Below are 22,287 nucleotides of genomic sequence, written 5' to 3'. Positions count from 1 at the left end.
TTACAGATAACTAGGAGGAAGTATCCCTAGTCTGGAAGAGCAAACATTAGAGAGAACCAGCAATGTTTAAAGTAAGACAAAACATTAAGAGACACAACACTATAATCTTTTAGTTCATTTAGTTCCATGTTACTAATTCTGGTGAATGCACCTTTAGTTAGTTTTGGAAATTCTTACCCATTTCAGTTCTAGGATTTTCAAGTATATCGAATATCTGTATTTGTCCTGAAAGTCCTTTATATGAATCTCCTTGAAGATAAAACTCATTTTACAAGAGAATTAAAACAATTATAAATGACAAAAACTCAGAATGGATATGGTTAGAGCTGAAGAGACGGGAGTTTACAATTTAGCTGCAAGGAAATCAGGTTATTTCTGTGAGACATAACATTTCCCTAATTACAATATCAAGCGATGATCTCTCAAAACATTAAAACTTTAGGAAGTGCGTAGAATCTCTAGAATAGTTATAGTATTTTCCCAAATGTAATCCAAGGTTTATCATTGGTTCAGGAGTATTTCATGAGCAACTTCACATACCAAGGAAAAGCCTGAGTTCAAGAGATTTACAATTTAAATCTTGTCAACATTTGCTAAAATCTTATAAAGTTTTAAAACACATGCCTAAATATAATTAGGGATGTTAAACACCTGAAAAAAAAACATAGGAACTGAATTTTCTGGGCAGGCAAAGAGAAAACCATTTACATTTTCTTAACAGCAGATCAATTGATCTAAGAAAACATTGTCCTTTTGAACAGAGACAATTTCAGTCTTGTACCAATGTAACTTTATTTTTTTTTATTTTTTTAAAGATTTTATTTATTTATTTAACAGAGAGAAATCACAAGTAGGCAGAGAGGCAGGCAGAGAGAGAGAGAGGGAAGCAGGCTCCCTGCTGAGCAGAGAGCCCGATGAGGGACTCGATCCCAGGACCCTGAGATCATGACCTGAGCTGAAGGCAGAGGCTTTAACCCACTGAGCCACCCAGGCGCCCCCCAATGTAACTTTAAAACCCATTCATTTTACCGGGGTGCCTGGGTGGCTCAGTGGGTTAAAGCCTCTGCCTTTGGCTCAGGTCATGATCCCGGAGTCCTGGGATTGAGCCCAGCATCTGGCTCTCTGCTCCGCAGGGAGCCTGCTTCCTCCTCTCTCTCTCTCTGCCTGCCTCTCTGCCTACGTGCAATCTCTGCCTGTCAAATAAATAAATAAAATCTTAAAAAAAAAAAAAACAAAAAAAAAACACATTCATTTCAATCTTAGTCCATTCTTGACCATAGCTAAAATTCCTTTTCTGAAGATTTCCCTTCACAAACCTTCTACAACTTTCCTTTGCATTCAGGTTTTGTCCCAAGCCATTTCCTTCCAAACAACCATCTCATTTAGGACAAAATTACCTTCCCTTACCTTTAACAAAATGTATTCCCATTCCTTAAATCTTTCTTACATATCTCCTACTTTCCTACATACAGTTTCCCTTTATTTCCATCAGTCTTAGTTACACTAAGCAGAACTTTGTATTCTTAGAAACACCTTTAGTTATTAACAAATTGTGAACTGTTACAACAGAATTCTTTAGGTGGCAATTTATGAATCAGTTAAGTGGAAAACACGTTTACCAACAGATTTAAATACTCTTAGTTTCTTTGCAGTAAGAAGTCAAAAGCCCAACCCTATATTCAGTAATTAATGACTTAGCATTTTATCCTGTTTGGTTAAGATATAGATGTCCACAATTCAATTCCATTTGTCATCCAAGCAAAACTTTAAAACTTTCAGGTTACCAAAGACTCTGAAAGCTACTTCAGCAATTACCCATTAGAACTTTGAGACAGACAATTAACCATCAGTTTATTCATTTCTTTGCTAACAAATTTTAATAAATAACACAAGCTTATTTGACCTTCAATAAACTTCGAAGTTTCACATTTACTACTGTTAACTTAAAAGACAGGTCTTATCTTAATTAAACCAACAAACTTAACTTAGTTCCAGTAGTGATTTACGTTCCACCTGGGCCCACTCCACTTGAATGTTTACCTGAGACATGCGTGGGAAGATCTGGAGTGGGGGTGTTAGGTCCAGGGGGTGCTCTTCTTGCTCCTTGACAGTGGAGAGAGAAGGAGCCGTGGTGCATGATCGAGAGGCTAGTCATGCAGGCTGCACGCACGTTGGTACAGAAACACGAGAAGGGGGAAACAGAGGAAACAAAGTGCTGCCAGGAGGCAGAGAAAGGATTCCCGGTTTTAGAGCTCATAAGCCCCAACAGAGGACAAGGGGGGGAGGGGTTAAGCAGTCCAAGTCAGGCCAGAGAACACAGGGAAACTTCCCCGAAACAAAGAGAGTTTTGGCAGCTGCTTGGGAATATTCCTTATGGTCTCTGTCTCGAGTTAGACCAACCCCAGTTGGCTCCAGTTATAGCCATTAACACGGGAAGTGAGTGAGGAAGAAGCCCCCACATCTATTAGGAGAAACAGAGAAATAAAGCCAGAGTCCCCTTGGCTAGGGATGGCCCAGCAACCTGGGTTCACTAGAAGAAGGCTTATTTACGTTGAAAGATCCCCCCGGGGCTCCAAGCACCCCGGAATGGACCCCTTCTCAGGAGGAGACCCCCGGACCCAAAAACCAAGCCGAGTCCACTGATCAGATGCAAACAGCACGAGGTTTATTGAGTTGACACAGGTACCTGCGGGCGATCAAGTCTTAGGAAGACTCGCGCGCCAGCCCTTTGTTCAGGGCCTTTTTATGGGGTTTGGGGAAGCGAAAGCATACGTACAGAAGCAGAAACATAGTTACAAGGTTCTTATTGGCTGGTTTGAATGTAAGGCATACTTGGTGTTTGTAGATTGGCTTTGAAGGACCCCAGCGCGCGAAGAGAAAGGTGGGGAGGGGGAGTGAGGAGGGGGAGTTGGACCTTATTACTCAGCAGAGAAACATCCTGCCTAGTGACTAGGCCCACGTACCTAGGCGACCCCCTTGCCTATGTGACTATGCGCATAAGGTATCCTGTTGAAACAGGAGACCAGTATCACCCCCTAAAAGCCAAGTGGTTACAGAAAGGCAAGGGAGTGGTTAAACAATTAACTGGGGGAGGGGTCTAACAGGGGAAGGGCGAGCGATTACAGAAAAGCCAAGAAGCAGTTAGTTAATCAATGGCTGGGGGGGGGGTGTCTATATGCGGAGTCTTTCAACGTAATTATCATCAAATATGTCAGGAGGAAGTTTACTAGCTGACTTATTTGGGCAAACACATTCCGCAAAAGCCCCTTATTTGGGGTCCTGGTGCAGAGCAATGAAGGCCTAGGTATGAGCGGTGAAGGTATCCTAGGTCCATTTGCCCTGCTTCCTGCAGAGGAGATCTAACTGATAGATCCCACTGAGGCCATGCAGTGTTACAGGAGCTCAGTCCTTTCCTAAGTTTTGCAATCCAAATTATTTCCAGTGGGTCAAAAGGCACCCCAAGGTAGAGTCCTTGGGAACTGAAGAAGCCTACTGAGGCCATGCTTCCAGAAAAGTAATGAAGGTCCATTACCAAATCCCCTGACTCCTGGGTGGTGTCCCACACAGGGTATGTCAGAGGTTTCAGGTGTCAAAAGCAACCAGAGGCGTCCCTCAAGATACGCTATTGATCACCATCCTGCCTTAAAGGGCCCTGGAGGGGTGCCGGCGTCCCTCCACTTCCCCATCGCATCCTAGGCTACAGATGGGTGCCTGGTGAATGGACTAGGAAACTGTACCATGTCTATCCTGAAGACTGCATCCTGTTTTGCCATATTAACCCATGGAAATACTAGAAAAGTTTGGCCAAGGGGATATTACCCAATTTCATAACTTTAGGCAGTTTGTAGAAGACACTGACAAGAAGCAGTAAAGGCTGAAATCCATCATGGTCTATGCGACATTCCAACATATGTGGTCCTTACAGCCAACTTCCCTAGGAAACAGTCCCCGGTTGCGTTTTAATTCAATCGGGTACTGGTTTCGGCCGGCTCCCAGTGGAGGTCTCGCGGCCAGAAGTGGCTAGACCAGGGATGTGGAGGGGATCACATTAGATCAATCAGGAGGAAACCTCACACGGGAGTCTTAAGATTGGCAGCCATCCTGGTGACTTAGGTGGCTGTCCCGTGCCCAAGAGAGACAACTTTCTATAAGAAGAGGAATAAAGAGAGGCCATCAAGTTTCTGGGTCTTAATGCCATTCCGGCCAGGGTACTAACTTACAGCCAAAAGGCAGACGCTCTCCTCCCCGTAGAGTAGCCACTAGCCACGGGCTAGAGGATTACAGCCTGAGCAATTGACATGCAAGTGTTCCAATAAGACACACTCCTTGAAAAGCCCTGGAATGAGAGTAAAGGAAAAGGAGAGAAAATCCTCACCAATTTTGCACCGAAGCTCAGAGTCCAAATGTAAAGACTCACAAACCTCCTGCCTGGCTCGCCAAAAATGATGAAGTTCTAGAACCTAGGTGGGGTTCGGTGGGCTGAGGTCCGGAGCCAATGACCAAGAAAGAATTCTTGAGACATCTTTGGTGCAACAAGGTGGTTTATTAGAGCACGGGGACAGGACCCGGAGGCAGGCAGAGATGCGGCTGCCCCGGGTTGTGAGGGCAGGCGTGTTATATACCTTACGGTTGGGGGGAGGTGGTGAAGGGATGGGAGATTTCGACAGAGTTTTCACATATTAAGGAGGGCCTACAAGGTGCTGGGGGAAGGCCTTGCCCTTATGGCTTGATCAATGTCGTCTTTAGGTCAGGCATTAACATCAAGATAGTTGGGAGATTCTTGCTGGGGTATTATGACCCTGCTATCATTTACATTCCCTTCTACCTCAGTCTCCTCCAGTTTATAGTGTGGAGGGGGACATTAGGGCTTCAGGAACTGAGAGTTATCTGCCTCTGGAAATTTGTGCTATTGATAAGGTAACCTCCCTGTTTAGATCTCTAGGATACCTGTAGAGCAAGGGAGATTCCTGTTCTGCAGGATTGCGATCCCTGCAAGTTAACTATTTATCGTTTTATGGCAGTCAGGGGTGCCTGAGGAAGGCTACACACGGAGGGGAGCGGGTGAAGAGGGGGTGCAAGGCGTCAGCTTTGACTCTGTCCTCAGCCAGCCTCCTGCTCCCTCATCAGAAAGCAGAGGCTTTAACCCACTGAGTCACCCAGGCGCCCCTGTTATTTATATTCTATGTAATGGTTAGTTATTATAATTTTTCAAGCAGACTTTTATTTATTTATTTATTTATTTTTAAAATTTTATTTTCATTTTATTTTTTGTTTTTAAGATTTTATTTATTTACTTGACAGACAGAGATCACAAGCAGGCAGAGAGGCAGGCAGAGAGAGTGGCGGAAGCAGGCTCCCCGGCGAGCAGAGAGCCGGACTCGGGGCTCGGCTCGATCCCAGGACCCAGAGATCACGACCTGAGCCGAAGGCAGAGGCTTTAACCCACTGAGCCACTCAGGCACCCCAGCCTTTTATTTATTTTTATAAGTGTATTTTTAAAAAAGATTTTGTTTATTTGACAGAGAGAGACATAGCAAGAGAGGGAACACAAGCAGGGGGAGAGGGAGAGGGAGAAGCAGGTTTCCTGCTGAGCGGGGAGCCCAATGTGGGGCTTGATCCTAGGACCTTGGGATCGTGACCAGACCTGAAGGCAGATACTTAATAACTGAGCCACTGGAGCAGATTTTTTTTTTTTAAGATTTTATTTATTTATTTGACAGAGAAAGATTACAAGTAGGCAGAGAGGCAGGCAGAGAGAGACAGAGGAGGAAGCAGGCTCCCCACCGAGCAGAGAGCCTGACGTGGGACTCGATCCCAAGACCCTGAGATCATGACCCGAGCCGAAGGCAGTGGCTTAACCCACTGAGCCACCCAGGCGCCCCTGGAGCAGATTTTTAAATGGAGATAAAGGGACTGCATAGCTCAGTTGGTTAAGGGGCTGCCTTTGGCCCAGGTCATGACCCCAGGGCCCTGAGACTTGGTCCCAAATCATGCTCCTTGTTCGGCAGGGAGCCTTCTCTGACTGCTGCTCCCCCCTCTCTTGCTCTTAGACAAATAAATAAAATCTTTAAAAAAAAAAGTAAATGGAGATATAATTCACACAACATAAAACTTACCATTAAGTGTACACTTCAGTGGTTTTCAGTATATTCACTATGTTGTACAACTATCACACTAATTCCAGAACATTTCTATCACCCAAAAAGAAACTCCATACCTAATGGCGATAGTCATAATTCACCCTTTCACCATAGCCCTGATCTACTTTCTGTCTCTATGGATTTGTTACTGTAGTTTTGAAGTGCGTGAATAAATATTTTTAATTTGTTTTAAGTTCTAATACAGTTACTCCATAGTAATAGACACAACCCATATAAACAAAAGATCTTTGGGGTTTCAATTTTTATTGTTTTTATGATCTGTAAATTGTGGGCACCTGGATGGTTCAGTGGGTTAAGCCTATGCCTTTGGATCAGGTCATGATCTCAGGGTCCTGGGATCCAGACCGAATCAGGCTTCCTGCTCAGCTGGAAGCCTGCTTTCCCCCCTCCCCACCCCTGCTGCCTCTCTGCCTACTTGTGATCTCTGTCTGTCAAATAAATAAATAAAATCTTTTAAAAAAAATCTATAGGGGCGCCTGGGTGGCTCAGTGGGTTAAGGCCTCTGACTTCGGCTCAGGTCATGGTCCCAGGGTCGTGGGATCAAGCCCCACATCGGGCTCTCTGCTCAGAGGGGAGCCTGCTTCCTCCTTCTCTCTCTCTGCCTGCCTCTCAGCCTACTTGTAATCTCTGCCTGTCAAATAAATAAATAAAATATTTAAAAAAAAATAAAAAAATAAAAAAATCTATAAATTATTTTTTAAGTAATCTCGAGATCAAGAGATGCATGTCGGCCGACTGGGCCAATCAGCCACCCCTGGTGCCCTGTTTTTTAAGAATATAAAAGGATTCCAAGGCCAAAAAACTTGGGAACCACTGGTCTAACACTTTTTTTTTTTTAAGATTTCATTTTTATTTATTTGTCAGAGAGAGAGAGAGGGAGAGAGAGCACGCACAGGCAGGCAGAGTGGCAGGCAGAGGCAGCGGGAGAAGCAGGCTCGCCGCCCAGCAAGGAGCCTGATATGGGACTCGATTCCAGGATACGGGGATCATGACCCCAGCCCAAGGGCTCCGCTTAACAGACTGAGCCACACAGGCGTCTCTTTTTTTTTTTTTTTTTTTTTAAGATTTAACCCAGGCGTCTCTTACTTTTTTTTTTTTTTTAATAGGTTGGACCTATCTCTAAGCCAGCACCCTACCAGGAGCTCAAAGATGGATATTCATCTCTGGTTAAGCTTCCAGAAGGAACAGGTAGCTACTCCGCAGACCCGTGAACCCCAGGACGTCGGGTGGGTGGAACCGTGGTGAAAAGGACAAGCTAAAAGATCGCACGCGTCTTTAACTCTCACTCAGTGTGCTGAGTTACAAAGTAACCTCTGCGCCGGCCTCCTGCGCTCAGCTCTGACCTAAGCGGACACAAAAGTCCCCTGGCGTATCTGGGCTCAGCCAGAGGTGAGTGTCCACATGCAGAGAGCGTGGTCCAGACCTCAAGCAGTGACAGAAGTGACCAGAAGGTGAAGTACCGTTGACAGGCCCTGAGTTCAAGTCCCGGAATCCACAAAAAAGACCCCCCTCCACCCCACAGGGCGCGAAACAGCCCGAGGCAAGAAACATCAGAAAATGAAGCTCACTTAGAATAATCCGTGTTTCCCTCTTCCTTTTTCATATAATCGCCCCTTCTGCCACCAATATAGCGAAAACTGAATTCCATGCAGGGAACTTTGGGGTTAAGTCGATGGAGCGCCTTCGATCGTGCTTGATTCGTACCAAAATACACGGCTGAGCGGGAAACACGAGGCGGCCCGTCTACACTCACGCATATTTATGCCTGGAGACCCGAAAGCCAGAAGCTACCGGGAGCCCAGTGCCCCGCCGCGCCCAGCAGCTCCTCCCACCGCCGGCCTCCCGCGCCCGAGTCCAAGCCGCCGCGCCGCGGTGCCTTCCACGGCCAACCTGCGCGCATGCGTCCTCCGCCCGCGGAAACGTTTTCTTGCAGGTCCCGGAGGCGAACCCTAGAGGGCGGAATAGCTGAGCGCCTCCAACAGGGACTTCCGGCGGCGAGTAGGCGTGATTGGTGGAGCCCCGGACAGGGGGCGGGGCACCGGGAAATTCGAACGGGAGAGGCGGGCCAACGGAGGGAGCGGAATGGACGCGGGGGGTATGGGGCAGCTGAGGCGACGCGACATGGCTTCGGCGATCTCAGGTACGCGAGCCCGGCCTGGGCGGGACGCCGAAGCCTGGAGCCCGGTGGGGGAACGCGACGGAGTCTGGTCCCGGCTCCGCGGGTCGTCGGGGAGAGGCCGGAACGGCGCAGGGGAGGGGTGGGGAGAGCGGCCGTGCGGCCGTCGGAGCGGGTCAGCCCCTGGCTCTTGCCTGCTCGCGGTTTCCAGCTCTACGCGCGGGTCAGTGCGCCGTGCTAAGGGCCGAGCCCGACACTAGAGCTTTGTTGGAGCCTCGCGCACTTGTCCGCTGTGAGCTGAAGAGGCTGACACTTAACCGTAAGCACCACAAGAAAGGAGCTGGGTGCGCCTCCTGCGGGAAGGCTTCTGTGTGGGACGCGCTGTTGGGCGAGGGGAGATCCCTGGGGGCGGAGGAGGCTGGCGGGGCTTCAGACTCGCCGCGGCTGGGTGGTCGTTGACAGCGCGAGGTGGGCTGAGGTCACGCAGCAGGGCAGTAAGGGACTGCCTCCGCCCCCTCGAGCCCTGGCGGTCCGTGCTGTCTTAGGGTCGAAGAGGCTGCTGGGACACGCGCAATCCTGTATGCGTTTGTTTACATACGTCTCTGCTCGCTTCCTGGACACTGAGCTCTGGTCAGTGATTATGGCGGGCACCGCAGTCGCTGATGGGAGTGTCCTGTGTTGGTCAGGCCCTGCGGAGAAACCAAGCTTTTTGGCAGAATGTCCGACGCATGGTGAGCCCTTGCTAGGTCCCAGGCACAGTTGGGAGCACTTTACGGTGATGAAGCATTTAATCGTCACACAGTACTATGAGGGGCTTGGTTGTTACTGTCCCTGTTCTACAGAGGAGGAGACGGAGACATCGATGGGTTAAATAGCTTGCTCAGAGTTGACGCGACTAGTGAATATTGGGGTCTGAATCTGCACTCAGGCAGACCCACTCTAGAGCCTCTTAACCCTGATGCCGAGCATCTGACGTTGTTGCTTTTGAAGGCCACCGCCCCTCACCTTTTCAAGACTCCCTGTGTCTGCTGCATAGCAAATATCATAAAAGTGCTTGAGAGAATATTGACCCTTTCCCAGACGAGCTGTCAATCTGTTCAATAGATAATCAGATCCATACATAGTATCATGGAAAGCCATGACAGATGTGTATAAACTGCTACAGAGAGTACAAAATCTGAAGTAAGTAAACCCTTGGATACTCTGGGAGGGTTTGATTTAAGGAAGTGATACTGGAAGCGGGTTCGAAGGTTCGATGGTAGTTTACTAGGCCTTGGCTGGATGAAAAGAACACCAAGTGATATTTTTTTTTTAAGACTTTATTTATTTATTTGACAGCACAAGCAGGGGGAGCGGCAGGCAGAGAGAGAGGGAGAAGCCGGCTCCCCGCTGAGCAGGGAGCCTGATGTGGGGCTCTATCCCAGGACCCAAGGTTCAGACCTGAGCTGAAGGCCGATGGATGACTGAGCCACCCAGGCACCCCCTCAAGTGATTTTTTTTTTTTTTTAAAGTGATTTCTTATTTATGATGTATAAAGAGGCCAATGACAGACGATGTCTGTGGCTTAGTTTTCTCATCAGTAAAGGAAGAGTTAGGGACCCCTGGGTGGCTGAGTCGGTTGGGCGTCTGCCTTCGCTTGCTCTGTAGGGATTAGGAGTCATCAGCTTTAAGACAGTAATTGAAGCCAAGAAAGCCTGGGACCATACCCATGAAATGAATCCGAGTAGCAGTTCTCAACGAGGGGCAGTGTTGTTCCCTGTGGGGACATTTGTGACATCTGGGGACTTTCTTTGGTTGTTATGAGGGGGGTGGCCCATGGAATGCCACTGTCATGTGTTCAGCATATGTGTGCTAAACGTCCTACAACACACAGGAACACCTTATTACAAAGAATTGTCCAGCCCAAAGTCATAGTTCCCAAATTGAGCAACCCTGTGCTAGAGAGATGGTAGAAGGAGCCTAGGAAAAAACATTTAAGATTGGTGGAAACTTAGATGGGGAGAGCAGAGAGCTGTTTCCCTCCGTTCTCGGGCCTGGAAACTGAGGGGAAAGTCTATTTCTCAAGGGAAAGCAGATCAAGGGTGTTGGATCTTGCTGGGAAGTCAAATGGGATGAGGGTCAGGCATGTCTACTGGATTTAGCAGGTAAGGAGGTCATTGACGACCCTGCAGGACGGTGAGGGCACACGTGAGCCGGTGCTGCCTGGCGGAGTGAGCAACGAGAGTGAAGGAGGGTAAGACCAACAGCTAACGTTATACTGAGTGCCTGCTGCCGGCCACTGAGCCAGACATCCTGTGTGCATTCTTTCTGCGGCTTCTTACAGTCTTATGAGGGTAGATACTGAAGTTCAGAGAGGTTAAGAAGCCTTCCCAAGGTCACACAGCTGGTAGGTAGAACTTGTCACTTGACTCCAAGGCCTATGGGGTTCCATACGGGAGGGGGCCGAGGAGGACTGGGGGCCCATATAATGAACTTTGGAGTTAGACCTTCATTGGAAGCTCTGTCACAAGGTAGCTGTTGGCCATAGGCAAATTACCTGACCTCTATACTGAGGCTTCCACATTTGGAAAGTGAAAGATGAATACAAAATAAAATAAAACACTTACTGAGATTTACCGATGTGCCGAATGTTATTCTGGGCACTTTTACATCAATTACCTTATTTACCGCCTTAACAACCCAGTGAGTACGGATTTTCGTTTATTCCCATTTTAGAGGTGTGGAAATTGAGGCACAGGAATAGACCATCACTTCCTCCAGTTTATTCAGTTAGTTTTAAGTGGTAGAGCTGGGGTTTGAATGCAGGCCGTCCTGCCTGGAGTAATGAACCTACTCACTGTAGGCTAGTTTACATGTTACTTCTTTTCATTCTCATTAAGCCTTTGCAAGGCCCACCTCACCCCATTTTACAGACAAAGAAACCAGGGCACATGGATGTTAAGTCATTTGCCCAAGGTCACAATCTAATAAGTGTTAGAGCTGGAAATTAAATTCACTTGTCTGACCCACGTCTGTGCTCTTTCTACATCACCACAGACTTCCCCTTCCCTTTAAACTTCTGTAAATGCGGGGCACCTTGGTGGCTCAGTGGATTAAAACCTCTGCCTTTGGCTCAGGTCATGGTCCCCGGTCCTTGGATGGAGCCCGGCATCGGGCTCTCTGCTCAGCGGGGAGCCTGCTTCCTCCTCTCTGCCTGCCTCTCTGCCTACTTGTGATCTTTGTCTGTCAAATAAATAAATAAAATCTTTAAAAAAACAAAAACAAAAAAACTTCCGTAAATGCTTCTATATCTGCCCTTTCTCTGTTCTTCCAAGAACCCTGGGGAAGATAGACAAGGAGAAGGCCCTGCACGCATTTTTGACAAGTCAGTGAACCTCTTTGCACCTTAATTTTCTCATCTGCATGGGTAATCCACAGGTTTCTACTGACTGGCTACTGACTCAGGGTTCATGAGGATCAAAGGAAAACTAGATGCCCAAGTGCCTTGTAAGCCATAACGTGGAATCCCTGGCTTCGTTCGTCAGGTGAAGAAGCAGAGGCCCACTTCTTGTAGGCCATCTGCTTATGGGGATGCTTACTGTGTGGAAGATTCTCAGCAGGGTCGTCTGTGCACCTTTTAGTCGTGCTGTTTCTGTGCTGGCCCCGATACCAGCCTCGTGCCTTATACGAGGCCCTGACAACCAGCTGCGACCACCTGCAAAAAGGAGAGTCAGAGCCGCCAAGAACTTCCCCAGGTCGTATGTAACAGGCTAGATGGCATCAGCACCGAAAGCGTATTTTTGGAGGCCAAGAGATCTAGGTTGGAATTCTGCTGTTAGGGCAACCTAACACTTGGTTGTGTCTCAGTTCTTGGGTTTCTGCTCAAGTCATGATCTGGTGGTTGTGGATCAAGTCCTGCTTCGGGCCCTGTGCTTAGTCTTTGAGATTTTTTTTCTCTCTCCCTCTTGCTCACTTATTCTCTCACTCTGTCTCTCTCAAATGAATAAATAAATCTTTAAAACAACAACAAAAAAAGAATTCTACTGTTAGCTGTGAACTATAGTGTGGTATCCTCTAACATAAAACAAAGAAATATTTTCCTCATAAGATATTTTCAGCTCATTCAGTCTTTACGAAAATAAAGAGGATTGTTGTTAAAAAAATTTTTTTTAAGATTTTATTTATTTATTTGACAGAGAGAGCGCAAGAGAGGGAACACAAGCACAGGGAGTGGGAGAGGGAGAAGCAGGCTTCCCATAGAGCAGGGAGCCTGACGTAGGGCTTGATCCCAGGACCCTGAGATCATGACCTGAGCCAAAGGCAGAGGCTCAGCCCACTGAGCCCCCCTAGGTGCCCAAATCAAACAGGCTTTTTTATCAAAGTTTTATCTTGTGTTTTCTGATAAAATATTCATAATCTTTTTCTTAGTGACTTAGATTTAATAATTGGAAGCAAACCAAACAGAAAGCTTACACTAGGGAAGGATTGCGTGTTAATGCCTTTTGCACCCTGAGCTGGGACAAAAGAGACTAGGGGCTGCCTCTAAACCTTATTTCTCTGAAATGAAGATGTCCACAGTGTTATTTATTTTAATGCAAACATTACAGCATTACAGAACTGTGTAACATAAAAAAGAAACCCACATAATCCCCATCAAGAGAAAAACTGTCATTAAGTTTTATGTTTATATACACTTAAATATAATTATATGTTATAAACCTCAGGTGGGAAATAGAAGCACAGAAAGTCAGGCATTTCATTGATGGTTTGGGTGGGGGCTAATGTCAACTCTTTTATTTTTTTTTCTTTTTTAAGATTTTATTTATTTATTTGACAGAGAGAGAGACAGAGAGAGAGGGAACATAAACAGGGGAAGTGGGAGAGGGAGAAGCAGGCTTCCCATAGAGCAGGGAGCCTGACATGGGGCTTGATCGCAGTACCTGGGGATCATGACCTGAGCTGAAGGCAGACGCTTAACAACTGAGCCCCCCAGGCGCCCCAACTCTTTTAATCTTTACGACAATCCCAGACGATGCTGGTCTACACCTTTGCACCCCAAAGCATGTTTCACCAGCAGCATCCACATCACCTGGAAGTTTGTTAGAAATGCAGAATCTTAAAAAAAAAAAAAATAACAAAAAGCAAACCTCAAGCAGGATTCCAGAGACTGAAGCAAAATCTGCTTTTTTTTTTAAATTTAAAGATTTTTATTTGTTTATTTGTGTGTGTGAGAGAGAAGAGCACAAGCAGGGAAAGTGGCAGGCAGAAGGAGAAGCAGGCTCCCTGTTGAGCAAGGAGCTCAATTTGGGACTTGATCCCAGAACCCTGAGATCATGACCTGAGCTGCAGGCAGATGCTAAACCGACTGAGCCACTCAGGCACCGCCTGAAATCTGCATTTTAACAAGATCTTCTGGGTCATTTTTGTAAACCTGACAGTCTCCACCCCACTGGACCTACTTGTAGAGCCAGGAAGGACGGGGCCGCCACCCACAGTACAGCCAGGATGGAAAGAATTTCCCTGAAATGAACTAGGGGCCTTGGGCCTTCCCGTGGTGTCTCCAGGACCTCAGCATCCACCCCCAGTCCCTCTTCCCTGCCCCTCTGTCAAGGTAAAGAAGGTCTCTAATCTACTCAGGATGCTGGGGTTTTGTTTTGTTTTTAGGCTCTGCTTCTTTTGAGGAGCAAAAAGACAAAATGTGGGCCATGACACAGTTGTAACGGGCACAGGCCTTAGGCATGACATACTGCGGTGTTCAGAAGAGCCGCTGCCCCTCCGTGGGCTTCTTCATGGGCAAAATGGCCCGAATAGAACCTACCTCAGCGACACGGTGAAGATTAAAGTATGTCTGGCATGTAGTCGGCACTTACTAAATGTTAATGTTTGCTAAGTACGGGACATGGCTGGCGGAGAATCTCTGTCCCCCAGCTCCCGGCCATCTCCGGGGAAGTTGCCGTTCATCCTTCAGAGCTCAGCTGTGTCCAGCAGCTCTTCCTGCAAGACTCTTTCCTGCCGTATTTCACGCCTAAAAGCTTCCCTTCTGTCCTCTAGGTGCTGGTCGCTGTCGGCTAAGCAAGGTGGGGGCTGGCCGGCGCCCGCCTCCGGCTCGCGTTAGGGTGGCTGTACGGCTGCGGCCATTTGTGGATGGGACGGATGGAGCGGGGGAGCCCCCTTGTGTGCGTGGCCTGGACAGCTGTTCCCTCGAGATTGCCAACTGGAGGAACCACCAGGAGACTCTCAAATACCAGTAAGATTCAGGCCACTCTGTCCTCCGGCCCCTCTCCTCTCTCCTAGGCCTGCTCACATTACACTGCCCGCACGGTTTCTCAGAAGCTTCTTCAGGATCCTTGCTCCCTCCTCCGCCCAGCTTTGTTCCTCATACCTCCGTCTGGTCTTTCCGACGCGTTCCTGGGTGCCTGCTCTGACAGGTCCTCTGGGGGATACTTGGGGGAAGGCCGAGGGCTGAACCAAACCCATTACTGTTCACAGTCTGGTGGGGGAAATGGGCCCAAAGAGGGGAAGGGGAAGGAGTAGCGACAGTGAGCAGGGGAGCCCCGACTAGGGTCAGGGAGGTGTAGGAAGGGCTTGGCGGGGGGCACAGACCAGCCACAGCCAACGCAGGCTGCAGCTGGGCAGCAGGAGAGAAGACCACCCAGATTTGGGGAAAGCGCTCACAGGCGCAACCGCTACGCTGAAACTCTGCTGGCGAGTGAACGTTCAGACTCTTTGGCTCCTCGTTCATTCGAGGCTGGGAGTGGCAAACTATGGCCTGCAGGTCCAATCTGCCCGGGAGTCTTTTTTGTAATAAAAGCTTTATTGGAACAGTTGTTCATTTACATACTGTCTGTGGCTGCTTCCCCACGGCAGTAAATCACTGCCAAAGGGAATCCTATGGCTCACGGAGCTGAAAATATTTACTCTCTGGCTCCTCCTAGAAAACGTTTGACAACCTCATTCTAGCCCCTTGGCAACTTGACTTGTTTCTTTTCAGCCTCATGCCCCCAACACAGTCCCCCTTAAAACCTCATCTCTGCTGTGGCCTCAGCCCCCGCTTCTCCAGAGTCCAGGGCATGGATTGCCGGTGTGTGGGGGGGTCTCACCTTGTCATCGGCAACACCCTCTGCTCCGTTCTGATGTACAGATCCTCCTTGCCGTGGGTGCTGTCTTGGGGAAAAAGATCAGGAAGCCCTGACGTTTCACCCCATGCCTTGTCTGCGTGCTGTTTTGGAAACCTGGAATATCTTTCTCTTCTCTCTTTGGCAAACTCCTCTTTCCTCAAGCAGAATCAGTTACTCCTTCTAATGTGTCCTCCTCTTCACTTCCTGAATCACAGCCAAGTATGGGTTTCTTTCTGTCCCACCAGACTACAGAACTCCCCAGAGTTCTGGACGTTAGACTTATCTCTGTATTCCTAACACTGGTACGGGGACTGGGGCACAACAGGTGTTCAATGGTGCTTTCTAGGGTCTTTATGTAAGAAAAGCGACAGAGACTCTTAAATCCGAGGCCAGTATTGCCCTCTAAGTCCGGGGCAGGATGGAACCCTCCAGTCATTCCCCCTTTCTTTCGTGCCTGCAGGTTTGATGCCTTCTACGGGGAGAAGAGCTCTCAGCAGGACATCTACGCGGGATCAGTGCAGCCCATCCTCAGGCACTTGCTGGAAGGGCAGAATGCCAGTGTGCTTGCCTATGGGCCCACGGGGGCAGGTGAGGGAGCCAGGCAGAGAGCAGCTGTGGGTCTGAGAGGGCTCAAGAGCAGGGAGGAAGATCTCACGGCAATCCTCTCTCTCCCCAGGGAAGACGCACACAATGCTGGGCAGCCCCGAGCAACCGGGAGTGATTCCCCGGGCTCTCATGGACCTCCTACAGCTCACGAGGGAGGAGGGCGGCGAGGGCCGGCCATGGGCGCTCTCTGTCACTATGTCCTACTTAGAGATCTACCAGGAGAAGGTGAGGCTCCACTCTGCTTGGTGTGGGGAGAGACAAAGGTCAAAGAGAATAAGATCCGGTTCTTGATAATGAAGCTCTGCCCTAGCAACGACGCGAGACCTGGAGAGACAGAGGTTGGGTTAGCAGGGGGTACACCTCTGACAGGCCAGCAGAAGGAGGGTACTGATGCCCAGGAAGTAAGCAGCCTGTGTCTGGAGAACTGGCCCTACCTCTCCCTGCTCCAACAGGTATTAGACCTCTTGGACCCTGCATCGGGAGACCTCGTGATCCGAGAAGACTGTCGGGGAAACATCCTGATTCCGGGCCTCACGCAGAAGCCCATCACTAGCTTTGCTGAGTTTGAGCAGCACTTCCTGCCGGCCAGTAGAAATCGGACCGTGGGAGCCACGCGGCTCAACCAGCGCTCCTCCCGCAGTCACGCTGTGCTCCTGGTTAAGGTGAGGCCCGGTTACAGGGGGAGGACATGGGAAGCCCCTAGAGGGTGAACTAAGTTTGGGGGCCCTTGCTCTTTACCCCAGGTGGAGCAGCGGGAGCGTCTGGCCCCGTTTCGCCAGCGGGAGGGTAAACTCTACCTGATTGACTTGGCCGGCTCCGAGGACAACCGGCGCACAGGTAACAAGGGTCTGCGGCTGAAGGAAAGCGGAGCCATCAACTCCTCCCTCTTCGTGCTGGGCAAGGTGGTGGACGCGCTGAACCAGGGCCTCCCTCGCGTGCCTTACCGAGACAGCAAGCTGACTCGCCTGTTGCAGGTCAGGCCACCCATCTTGGGGTGACAAGGGGCTGGAGAAGAAGGTTCTCAGGTGTGCTGGGGGGCTGGGGAACTTCAGTCAAGGAATGGAAACGTGGGGCTTCTGATCTCTGCCTATCCTGCCCAATCCCTGTCCCTCAGGATTCTCTGGGTGGCTCAGCCCACAGCATCCTTATTGCCAACATTGCCCCCGAGAGACGCTTCTACCTAGATACAGTCTCTGCGCTCAACTTTGCTGCCAGGTCCAAGGAGGTGATCAACCGGCCTTTTACGAATGAGAGTCTACAGCTTCGTGGTGAGGACTGGGGTTGGCCAGAGTGCGAAGGGCAGATCTGGACAACGGGAGGGTGTGCTGAAGCTGCCCAGCATCAGCACAGAGGCTGACCTGCCCCACATCTTTCCTAGTCTTGGCACCCGTTAAACTGTCCCAGAAAGAACTGCTTGGCCCATCAGAGACAAAGAGAGCCCGTGGCCCTGAGGAAGAGGAGACTGGGAGTCCTGAGCCCCCAGCAGCTCCAGCCTCAGCCTCCCAGGAACTCAGGTGAGCAGAGGCTGGGGGCCTAGGGGATGTCCCCTTGCTGTCGCGTGTGGGTTAGATGCAGAGAGTAGTCAGATCCTTGTGCTGTGAACTTGTTCCTCTCTCCTCGAATTCACCCCAAGCCCTACTCTGCTGAATTCACTGGAAGTGCCGAGCTGTCTCTAGCCTTGGTGCTGCGGTCCGTCAGGGGCCTGAAGGAGGCCTCCTCCTGGAGCTCCCCGGCCCCTCCCTTTCCACTTTCCAACCCCTTCAGGCAGTCAGCAAAACCTCACATTTGGAAGCAGCTGTTTCAAGGATGAGCACTTGAACTTCTGGCTCAAGGAGTAATCTGGATCAGGCCTTTTATGTCTAGAGGATAAGAGCAAAGCAAAGAGAAAAGAGATGAAGAGCTCTTTCTCCCTGAGACCGCTCAGTCTGCGCATTTGAGTCCAGTGTCTCCATGACTCTGAAAGGAACCCATTGCTGTCCTAACTTTGCTTCTAACCTCTATCCAAAGTCTCTAAACTTAGACCCTTCTGTGTGTGTGTGTGTGTGTGTGTGTGTGTGGCCTCTCTCTGGTTCTGATGGCCCCACCGCATAGTCCAGGATGCACGAATCCTTAGGTCACTGCTGTTTAGGGTCTTGCTTGCTTTATCTGGCTACCAGAGCAGTTGGGGGCAGAGTAGGTACTAATCCTTGACCTCCTGAGGTCACCTCTGTCCACTAGTCTTCAGACTTAGACAGTTTAGAGAGGCTTTATTTGGGTTTGGGTAGAAACCCAGCAAAAGTAAGACTGCAGTTGCCTCCCTAGAGTGGCAGGGGTGGGGTGGCGGAGCTACTACAGTTGAGGCTGGATGGCATACAGGGAACCCCGTCTCAATCTTGTCCTCTCAGGCTACCTGTCAGCAGTCCCGTGTCCTATGTGCATAAATTCAGAGAAACATACATCCTTGCAGATTTGTGTTACATGTGAACAGGCAAAGTCTCTGCCAGACAGGTACCCCGGGTAAGCCCAGAGATGGGGCCCATCAGCCCTGGTCAGACCCTGACCTCAGGGGCTCAGGTTTCAGGAAAGGAGAGAAGAGGGGAACATCAGATGATGCAGAGTAGGTAGGACAGGGTACGATGAGGAAGGACTTGCTGCTTCTGTGAGAGCCAGGAAGGAAGGACCTCTGGTGTTCACCCAGATTTTCTGATCCTGCTCTTCCTAGACCCTTGGGCCCAAGGAACAGGGCAGTCTCTGTCCTTGAGGAGCTTCACGGTACAGGAAGGAAGATACATAGTCAAGTTGGGTTTCATGGGAAAGGTGGTGTCCAATTGACTTTGAGTGATAATTGGGAAAGAAACAATTCTAGACAGAAAGAGCAAATGTTAGGCATTGTCATGCTCAGATTAAGTCAGGACTCAGCTCCAAGAGGCCTTTCCTACTGCCCAAGGGAAGAAGGCTTGGCATTTGGTCCCCAGTGGCTTTCAAAGCCCTGCTGAAGATGACCTCCACTGTGAATCTTTCCCCAACGGCTCTGGCTCTTTCAAAGAAACTGATTCACAATCCTTGCTGTCACCTCCCAGTCTCTGCCTTCTGTGATGACAGGGAGTGCCTGCAGGCCAGGGTGGGGCAGTGTCTTGGAGCCTGAAGGCTTGGAACTCGGGTGTGCACAAAGCGCTTATTCCTGTCAGATCTCCTGGCACTCTGAGAGGTGACGTGGGCAAGTAGTGACGGAGCCGCATTCACCTGCTGAAGCCGTGCACCTAGAGAGTCTGGTTGACTTGCTCGGGGTCGCCCAGCAAGTTCACACCAGAGTGTGGACCCCCGGAATACAGCAGTAGAAGGCATCATGAGGGGAATCCTGCTGCTACGGAGAGCGTGATGAGAGACGGGCCGGGTGCAGAGTGACCTTTGTCTGCTCAGCCCCCTACAGAAGCTAAGTAGCATGGACCCCGCGGTGCTGGAGCGCCTCCTAAGCTTGGACCGTCTGCTGGGCTCCCAGGGGAGCCAGGGGACCCACGGGCTGAACACCCCAAGGCGAGAGCGGATGGTGCTCATGAAGACCATGGAGGAGAAGGATTTGGAGATTGAGGTAAGTGTGAGGGATATGGGGGTTGTGATTCCTACAGGCCTAAGAAGCCATCTGAGCATCTTCAGGCAGGGAAAGGCAGCAGAAGCCTGGACCAGCATTTAGTTTTTAGCCTAACACTGGAACCCCTTGTCCCCGGCTTCTGCTTGAATGTCCTTAATGTGGTGGGACTTTGAAAAACAACTGAGGTCAGCTCTGAGGAGGTGAGGGGTGGACATCCAGGCGAAAGGAGCTAATGTTAGGCCTTGTCATTTCCCAAAACCCAGTTCAAATTAAGTTAGGACTTTTTGCCTGAATAGTCCTTTCCCTTCAATGTTTCACAAAGGGTCCTGTTCCGCTTTGGAGCATCCCTGACCACCAGAAAGCCCTTAATCATACTGGGCTCCAGCTGTCTCCTGGTAGCGTCTCTCCTTTGTCCTCACCCTGCCAGCAAGGGGCTCAGAACCCTGCATTCACTTGCCTAACCCACCTCCTTCAAGCGGCCCGAAAGTTTGTTCTGGGTCACATGTCTCTCTGATCCTTTCCAACAGAGGCTTAAGATGAAGCAAAAAGAACTGGAAGCCAAGGTTCTGGCCCAGGAGGCTGTGGACCCAAAGGATAAAGAGAACTCGTCTCCCACAATGCTCCGACCGCTTGCTCGCCGCGCAGTCACTGTAGCAAAGCCCCTCAAAAAGGCTGTGGTGATGCCCTTACAACTGAGTAAGTTTGGCTGTGGGGGCCAGGAGGGCCCCGATGACAGATCCTGGAAAGGTAGGAGGTGTTCAGAGCAGCTTTCATCATGTCATTCGTGTACTCCCACCATACTGCGACCCTGGGGAAGGCAGTGGGTGGTGGTGAGGACCCTCTGAAATCGGGCTCTGGTGCTATGTGCTCAGGCAGTAAGTACAGTCAGGGCCGACTGACCGGGCCATGACTGAGTACCATGCAGTAAAAGCCGAGACTACTGGCAGATACAGGTGTGAGGAAAGTTCTGTGGGAACCACAAAAGAAGAGGTTCACTTGGGCTGGAGGGGAACCGGGGAATCAGGAGTAGAAGACCCAAGTAAGGGAGGGCAAAAAGTAACCTCTGCCATGATTCCGGGTCACAATTCTTGCCTTTAGTTCAGGAGCAGGCAGCATCCCCAAGTGCTGAGATCCACATCCTGAAGAAGAAAGGCCGGAAGAGAAAGGTGAGTGCAGCCGGCAGCTGGAGCCGCAGCTGGAGTGGAGAAATATAAGGGTAGTGAGCTCTAAGGGGAAGAGCACTGGCCATGGAGTTAAAACACCAGCTATTTGCAAGTTGCTTACCCTTGGAATGTGGAGATACCTCTCAGGGCATTTCCGGTGAATAGCAGAGAGGGAATCAGTCACCTGTTACTTCCCTTTCTCGCTGGTGCCTCTCACCCTCAGCAGCCACTTACTAGGTACAGTAGCCTGAGTCCCACTCCACAAACTGAAGAGTCCACCCGGGGAAACGTGACCTAAGCACTCAAGAAATGAAACAACACTGGAAGAATTACTTAAAAACTGAGAGAATGGGGTGGAGGCGTGGCTGTCCTTTACTGAGTACCTTGTGTGTGCCTTCCTAGGAATGAACGAGAGCTTATTCGTTCTTAGAGATGAGGCAGATTTAAGAGCTTACTATATGCTTTACGTTCCTTAACCCATTTGATCTTCACAACACACTTTCACAAATTGGGCAAAATGAGAATCCGCCCAGTGAGTGACTGGAGAGAAGGGTTTGTGGACAGACACTTGAGGGAAAGAGAGGCTAGGGAGGGCGGGGAGATAGCTGCTGTTAGGCTCCTATCTTTGGCAGAGGAGTCTAAAGCAGTTTGCTGCCATGGGCTGAATAGCAAACTCTGTTTCTGTCACTCACCTCCCCCTGTCTCATAGCTGGAGTCCCTGGATGCTTCAGAGCCAGAGGAGAAGGCTGAGGACTGCTGGGAGCTACAGATCAGCCCGGAGCTACTGGCTCATGGGCGCCAAAAAATATTAGATCTGCTGAATGAAGGCTCTGCCCGGGATCTGCGCAGCCTGCAGCGCATTGGCCAAAAGAAGGCCCAGCTCATCGTGGGCTGGAGGGAGCTCCATGGCCCCTTCAGCCAGGTAATGGCCCAGGGAGGATGGCCCTGGAAAGGACTTGGGTGGTGGTGGTGGTGGGGGGGCAGGAAGGGAGAAGCCCCTTCCCATCACGGCCATCTCTCCAGGTGGAGGACCTGGAACGCGTGGAGGGCATAACCGGGAAACAGATGGAGTCATTCCTGAAGGTGAGCCCACGGCTTGGCCCCCTCCTCTCCGGCCCGTGCCCTGTCCCCAGCTTTAACGCTGCTCTCCCCTTCCCTCCTGTCTTGCAGGCGAACATCCTGGGTCTCGCCGCGAGCCAGCGCTGAGGCCCCTCCTGACTGCCAGCTCCTTTCCTTCCTGTGCCATGTTTTTGTTTTGTTTTTTAAATACTCATATAACTGCGTGTCATGTAAATACAGTTTCTACTCTGGTGTTTCAGCCTGATTCTTGGGACTGCGGGGGCGGGGCCGGGGGGGTATCATTGCCCTTGGGATGGGCCACAAGCTCCTCCGCGGAACTTCTTCCGGCGCCATCTTTGGGAAAAGCAGGCAGGAATGAAGCAGGGCCGGATTGTAAATAAACCGCTGGAGTGGGGAGGGGGAAGGGACGGTGGCCGAAAGGAAACAAAAAAGTAACGCGAAAGCCTGAGGCCGACGACCGTTAGGCGGGCGCGCGCTTCAAGTTTAGCCCCGCCCC

At 50.1% G+C, this 22,287-nt stretch overlaps 1 protein-coding gene across 2 annotated transcripts; it reads left to right on the top strand.

The window, feature by feature from the left end:
• The first annotated feature begins 8,227 nt into the window (after positions 1 to 8,227).
• KIF22 (kinesin family member 22) lies at positions 8,228 to 22,022 on the top strand. Of its 2 annotated transcripts, XM_044233028.1 has the most exons (14): positions 8,231 to 8,301; positions 14,308 to 14,503; positions 15,835 to 15,962; positions 16,051 to 16,205; positions 16,433 to 16,642; positions 16,724 to 16,954; positions 17,095 to 17,248; positions 17,359 to 17,494; positions 19,380 to 19,548; positions 20,076 to 20,244; positions 20,647 to 20,714; positions 21,421 to 21,633; positions 21,735 to 21,794; positions 21,882 to 22,022. In XM_044233028.1, the coding sequence occupies exons 1-14, from the start codon at positions 8,244 to 8,246 to the stop codon at positions 21,915 to 21,917; spliced, it is 1,983 nt and encodes a 660-aa protein (XP_044088963.1). In that variant the 5' UTR covers positions 8,231 to 8,243; the 3' UTR covers positions 21,918 to 22,022. The 2 variants fall into 2 exon arrangements, with proteins under 2 accessions (XP_044088962.1, XP_044088963.1); XM_044233027.1 differs by having other exon boundaries at positions 8,228 to 8,301; positions 21,735 to 22,022.
• The last annotated feature ends 265 nt before the right edge of the window (positions 22,023 to 22,287 follow it).

This window comes from Neovison vison, chromosome 14 (assembly GCF_020171115.1).
Source record: "Neovison vison isolate M4711 chromosome 14, ASM_NN_V1, whole genome shotgun sequence".
In the NCBI taxonomy this organism is placed as follows: domain Eukaryota; kingdom Metazoa; phylum Chordata; class Mammalia; order Carnivora; family Mustelidae; genus Neogale; species Neogale vison.
Note: the sequence above shows the minus strand (reverse complement) of the source record. Positions and strands in the feature narration are given on the sequence as shown.

What these genes read in the sequence shown, in the direction of transcription:
- KIF22 (XM_044233027.1), top strand. Translation starts at nt 8,244, where the DNA reads ATGGACGCGGGGGGTATGGGGCAGCTGAGGCGACGCGACATGGCTTCG. An exon ending in CATGGCTTCGGCGATCTCAG is followed by an intron (nt 8,302 to 14,307) that starts GTACGCGAGCCC and finishes TCTGTCCTCTAG; the next exon opens with GTGCTGGTCGCTGTCGGCTA. An exon ending in AGCTGACTCGCCTGTTGCAG is followed by an intron (nt 16,955 to 17,094) that starts GTCAGGCCACCC and finishes CCTGTCCCTCAG; the next exon opens with GATTCTCTGGGTGGCTCAGC.